The sequence below is a fragment of the Urtica dioica genome, chromosome 11 (genome assembly GCF_054948205.1).
Source record: "Urtica dioica subsp. dioica isolate 48M chromosome 11, U.dioica_male_clone48M_v1_H2, whole genome shotgun sequence".
NCBI lineage: Eukaryota > Viridiplantae > Streptophyta > Magnoliopsida > Rosales > Urticaceae > Urtica > Urtica dioica.
In genome coordinates, this window is record NC_142766.1 from 15752464 (window position 1) to 15759014 (window position 6551).

Here is a 6551-nt window from a genome sequence, read left to right on the forward strand (position 1 = left end):
AACTCTATCTCATGAACAAAAGTGGAATTTCCGAATCTCTTGCCATATTATTAATTCACATCCCTGACCGATATCGATCGAAACAGCCATAATGAAATCAAAATATATCCAAAAAACAAAAACAACATATATAAGCATTTCTTGTAAAAAAAAAAAAATTATTTACTCACAAAACCAAAGATGTATAAACCCACATACATTTATAACTTCTTTCCAAAAAACCGGTCCCAAGTGAACGATTGAAGAACCACTTTAGGCCATCACCAGAAAAAAGTTCCAGATTCCGGCACCGGTAAAAAAAGAGAAAAAAAAAGAAGATAACGGTTATCAATAATCTTCCGATATGCTCGCAAGATGAGGCCTCCAGACTCCGACTCTGCCGCTCCGGCGATCCCGGCGCGACGACTTTTTCTCCGACATGATATCCGTCAAATACCGATCGGTATCGGAACTGTTATCCGAGCTCGCACAAACCCTAGATTTTTTGGCCTTCGTCCTCGACGGCAAGGGCTTCGCGCCGGATTTCTTCTTCTCCGCCGGAACGGACGAGGACGGGATGAGGAAGTATATGCTTCCTCTCTTGAGCTCAGATTCCGGCGAGAGGATCAGAATCCGGCGAACTCCGACGCCCTGAGCGCATGGTTTGCTCAGAACGTGGTTAGGGTTGGCCTCGAGGATTTCTCCGGCGGTGATCGGACCGGTTATTTCTTCTACGTAGCCGTTAAGATGGACGATTCTGATCAAATCTAAGGCTCCGCATGGAAGCACACAAGCCAAACAACACCTCAGACTGTTTCCCATGATCTTGTGATGATCAGATAAACTCGATATATCGATCTTTCTTTGACTGGGTAGTTTATCTGTCTGTGTTATCTAGATGTGGTTTTACTAGCCAAATGTTTGTCTTTGGCTCTTTGAATATATTTTTTTTTTTTTGGGTTGATCAGTAAATATTGTGAGAGAAGGTTTGAGAATGGTGATGATGTAGATCTCTTTATATATATAGATGGGAATAAGTGATTGAATTGTACGTACAGATACGAAGAGAAAACAGAGTATTTTTATAATAATAGCACTTGGATCATTAGGTTATTATATATTCATTGTTGTGTTTGTGATGGTGCTCAGAATTACGAAATTGTCCTGCGCTAGATTTTTAAATCAAGCATTAATTATGGGTTTTGGCGTTTTGCAGTCTTTCATTTTGGAAGCCACACTTTACTTCTAACTCTAAGCGCAAATAATTGACTTGCTGTTGATTAATCAGGATTCAGGATGGTTCAATTAACCTTAATTTGAAATAGTTAATCTTTTAGGGTTATATATTAGATTGCGCGTATTTTAAATCAAGAGCTTGTACTAGGGTTGGTATTAATATATACCTGACAAATAAACATGAAGTAAAAACATTTATTAGCTTAAACTGTAGCAGTACGTACAATGCTCAACCAGGCCCGGCCCACCCATTAGGCAGCTTAGGCCATTGCCTAAGGCCCATAATTTTTTGGGAAAAAAAGGGCCCAAATTTAAGACATTAATATTTAAAAAAATGTTAACTTTAGAAAGCCCAACTTTTGGTATTTCCGTAAGCAAGACTGGAAAACAAAGTGACGACTTTTTTTAGACTTTTTTTCATCATCGAGATATATATAATGATGACAACTTTTATATATAATGTTGGGCTTCTTAAAAAAAAAAACAAATACAAAGCCCATTGAAGCTGAAGCGTCAGTAATTGAGCAACGTGCAATCCAATTATCTTATTTTAGACTTGTTCAATGTTTTGCTATTGCGTCTGAAGAAAATAAAGAGAAAAAACATGATGTTTGAATTGGAAAAAGCTTGCCGGTGGTGAGTGGTGAAGAAAATTAGTACTGTGATCATAAATTTGGGGAGAGAAAAAATCAGGGTTTTTTTTTCCTTATTTTTTGTTTGAGGATTTTTATTTTTTTTAGGTTCTTTTTCATAGAGTTGTGATTTAGTTAGATTAATTCGTTTTATTTGTTGTGTTTTAATTTGCATCTAAAAAGTAAGAACATATAATAATCATGTCTTGTTGAAAAATACTTCGATCTATGATAATACGTTTGTCTAGTTATAAGATTTATGGACATAAAATGGACATCTTGCAACACACAAAGTGAAATGCCGATGGAGACTTTTTTTTTTATTTATTATTAAGAGAATTGTAGTATTTTGATCTTAAATAACATTTATGATTGACGATTAGTTTTAAAATATATCGTGTTGATAATTTTTTTTAAAGGCCTAATTTTTTATCTTCGCCTAAGGCCACGTAATGTGTAAGGCCGGCCCTGTGCTCAACGTACCTTTATATATCTATTATTAATTAAGTGAATCTACTTATTACATGTAAAACACAGTAGATATCTTGGACCGAATAAATTATTAGGAAATTTATTGGCCGGCTATTGTTTTACTAAAAATTTTGAATTATTTTGAAACTCACAATAGTATTTAAATAAATGATATATTATATAACTTCATTTTTTTCCTTATTGTATTAGGATAAATATTTTCTTAACGGCAAACAAACAAAACACTATTTTCCATGCACGTAGCTTCTCTGAAATTAACAAGAAAATATATACACAAAATTCAGTACTAATACACCTTGACTTAATTGATGCCACGTTTTCTTTTTGCAAAAAACTTATTGCCGTATATAAATCCAAATGCACAATCAAAGCTCTTCATTTAAAAAAATGCAGTCATTGGAACTTGAGGGTGGATTATTTTAATTAGCACAATGTAAATTGTAATGTTTGTAAAAAAAAAAATATGTCGTATTGTATGAGCTCTATAAAGAGAACATAAAATATATTTGGGTTATGTGGATTAAAGTTCATTAGAGGATCCTCCTTTAAAAAAATAGACACAAATTTTGAAATTAATAAAATCTGTTTTTCCTATAAAATATATATACAATGTAGTTTTAGTTAACCTAGTTAATTACAAGTATACATACACGAGTGCCATAAAAAAAATTAAAAAAAAAACTTTGTATTAATACCAACTTTTTATTCAAAATAGTGGTCCGTGTCATAAATTATATATACATTCTTTTAGATTTGCCGAAGAGAAAAAATAGTCATTTATTTAATTTTTGAAAGCTAAGAATATTAACTTAAGTTTGTATTGATAATTATACTTGTATCTAAATTTCTTTTTTCTTTTTTCTCTAAAAGTATTAATCTCTACTAATTTTTACACATGGTAAACAGCAAACATACAAAGTGAACTATACATCAAAGTTACAAAATGTTGTGCGCTATTTTCATGTACTATTTTTATCCTCCATTAGAAATACTTTTATTCAAAATTCTAGCACTTTCATACCGTTATGATTTTTTTTTTCGGAAATAGCACGTAATTTCTATTAAAAAAAGGTAAAATACTTATGGATACATGATAATATATGACATCTTAGTACAACGCACACTACAAATTAAATATAAGTAATCGCTCATTTTGTACATATTTCTGACAAAATGAAGATAAGAGCATATCTAAATTCGAACACATCAAAATAAACATAATGCTTGATACATAGATTCAATCAATCATAACCTTGGAAAAAATATTCTTTAATGTGTGTAGATAAAAATTTAACAGAAAATCAAAGTTTTTTTTTTTTTTATAGTGGACTAACTATATACGTAACAAGGAAAAAAATAGTATGAAATAATAATTAAAGGTGATTAATTAATGATGGGGTTTGGGTGTGGATCCCACGACAAGACCTTGGCGACTGGTAAGTAATTATCGCAAATTCAGTCATTGAGATGGGTGGATATATATGGGGCACACATATATAATAATAATGCTCTAAAACAGTTTCACGCCAATTTATGTGATTATATATATATATATATATATGTTTAAAAGAGTGTACATGTTGGTAGTATTATACGAGTAAATGATTATATGAACCCGCCATACTAATTTATTCATCACAGCCTTTAAGCTATATAAGATTGGATTTTTAAAGGCTAATTTAATAAATAAATATGGGCAGTAGGTATATAAATGTGTGTACGTAAATTATTAATCACTACTGCCGAATCTTTTAATGGTTTGTTTTTCCTTTTAAATAAAAGTCCTAGATTCCTACCACATGAACGTGATAATCCTCTCTTTAACTCTTTTCGAATAGAGTTAAACGAGTCTAGCTGTCTTCCAAAAACTATTAATTCCTTTGTATATAATAATAAATACATTTGGAAATGGAGAATAAGAAATAATAATATTAAAAAAAACTCCTATACCAATTTTTTTTTTTTTTTTGGATAAAGAAAAAACTCGCTGTACCAATTATGCATTAAAGCTGTGTAAAACACAACAGCATGCGCTGCATGCCCAAAGGAGTTAAAAAGGCATAATTCAATAGCCGATGAATATTAAGGTGTTATTCATCTGTATTGATGGGTTTTTTACCCAATTTTAATGGAAAATTCCGTTCTATTCAAAAAAAAAAAATAGCCGATGAATATACATTATGGAGCTCCATGCAAATAATTAAAAAAATATTAAAAAAAGTAAAAAAACGCGCACACACTCAATTATTATTCATTTAGTGTATATATATGTGTGTGTTCATCTTTCTTTTCTAGGATAAATTTTGTATATGAGGTTGATGACATATCTAGCTGGCAAATGAAAAGAGGAATAAAATGATTCTTATTATGAGTTTTGAGTTTGACTAAAGATAATCATATTCATCTGCTCCTTTCTGATTTTTTTTTTTTTTTATATATATATATAAAAAGTACAATCAACGTCCTAGTTCCTATATTCTATTTGTTACCTTGAACCTGCCAATGGAACATTTTATAAATGTCCCTGGAAGTTGTTTTAATTTATTTATTATTATTTAAAACTAAAATTCACATATAATAACAATGGTCTCTTAGAGTTAGATATGAATACCTTTAAATATAACCATGTTCAAAGTTTGCAGTATTCACAGCTCTTCTTATATATTCAATATTTGGCTTTTTCACTCCACATGCGCATGAATAATCTGACGTGGCAAAGACTCTCAAAACTTGATATCCTTAAATCAATTTTAAACCGTCATTGTGTTAGCATGATTACTTCTTTCAGTAACCTGCAAAAATGTTGAGAAAAGAGTAGCCATATGCAGTGAGTTCATAATTTTATATATAAGGTTAATTATATATATGGCGTTAAGCAAATAGATTGAGTTATAAATTATTTTGGACAAGCCTTCTCAAATCACTCAATGATTCTAATTTCTATATACATATTTGTTCCCACAAATTATTCCAAATGATAACTTAATCATGATCATTAATATTGTTTTTTAAAATGAGGACTGGAAGATCAAAGATTTCATGTTATCAAATAAAATTTGCATCAACAATTTGTATTTTTATTTCTTATAATATATTATTTAAAGTTTCTACTCATCAACTCATTTTTCTACACCAATGATATGAAAAAAACAACTATATGTATCGGGTTAAGAATTTCTTATATTGAACATAATAATAACAATTTAAATATATTACTACGGCATTGTTTATTAATCCTGTTTTTATTTTATTTTTTAAGTTAAACCGTATTTAAGTGTTTAATAAAAACTACTTTATATAGAATTAAAATGTGTTTTTCAATATTTAACTAAAAAACTAAAAGCCATATACTTTTGCTTTAAACTTATACTTTCTCTCTCATAACTATTTTATTCTCTTATTAAATTTTAATTATAATTATATATATTTATGCTTTTATCACATAATTATTTTGATGTCAACAAAATTTATAATTTATTTTTTACAATGTATAGACCCCACTTTAATATATTTTTTATACACCTGAGAATATCTTATTATTAGTAATTATATTTTTTATAGATAATTATTAATAAAAAAATATTAATACTAATTTTACCAAACACTAAATCTGATTTTGCTAACAGATACAACTATTTTACAGTTTATCAAACACAAGTCTTCTTTTAAAAACAGTAGTTTTTTTTTACAACAAAATCTAAAACATTTTTTTTTTAAAAGCACAACAATGGCAAACGGAGCCATTATAAAGAGAGAGAAAAAAAAAATAGATGTGCCGCTGAACAGAAAGCATTTTATTTTGGAAATTTCTATCAAATAGACAACATCATATATATTTGTATAGCGCTTAATTATAGTAATTAATCGTACTAACTAAGACTATCAAATTTACTCCTAAATTGCTAGATTTATGTAGTTCTCATATTCCTTTTATATTATTTTGAAGAATCATGAAACGTAAATAATTATTTAGTTAATCTATTTTCTCTTAATATCATAATCAAATATACAAAAAGCTTGTGGAAGCTGATGCTCAGTGTTGGCATTTATGCATTCTCTTGTTATCCCTAAATTTCGTGATATATATTACAAATTTATATTGCTTCAATTGCAAACCAATGCCTAAAAAAACCCATCAAGATCCAAATATGTATATTCTGTCGGTCAATTGCAACAAGCACTAAAAGCCTAAATCTAGCAAAAAGAATAGGG

At 29.3% G+C, this 6551-nt stretch overlaps 1 protein-coding gene across 1 annotated transcript; it reads right to left on the reverse strand.

Moving 5' to 3' along the window:
• Nucleotides 1-149: 149 nt before the first annotated feature.
• Nucleotides 150-1054, reverse strand: LOC149381635 (uncharacterized). Its single transcript, XM_089629755.1, has one exon. It carries the CDS (start codon nucleotides 799-801, stop codon nucleotides 328-330), a length of 474 nt encoding a protein of 157 aa, XP_089485881.1. The 5' UTR covers nucleotides 802-1054; the 3' UTR covers nucleotides 150-327.
• Between the last annotated feature and the right edge of the window lie 5497 nt (nucleotides 1055-6551).

Bases quoted from the DNA above. Each gene is read 5' to 3' on its own strand.
- LOC149381635 (XM_089629755.1), bottom strand. From the start codon at position 801: ATGGGAAACAGTCTGAGGTGTTGTTTGGCTTGTGTGCTTCCATGCGGA.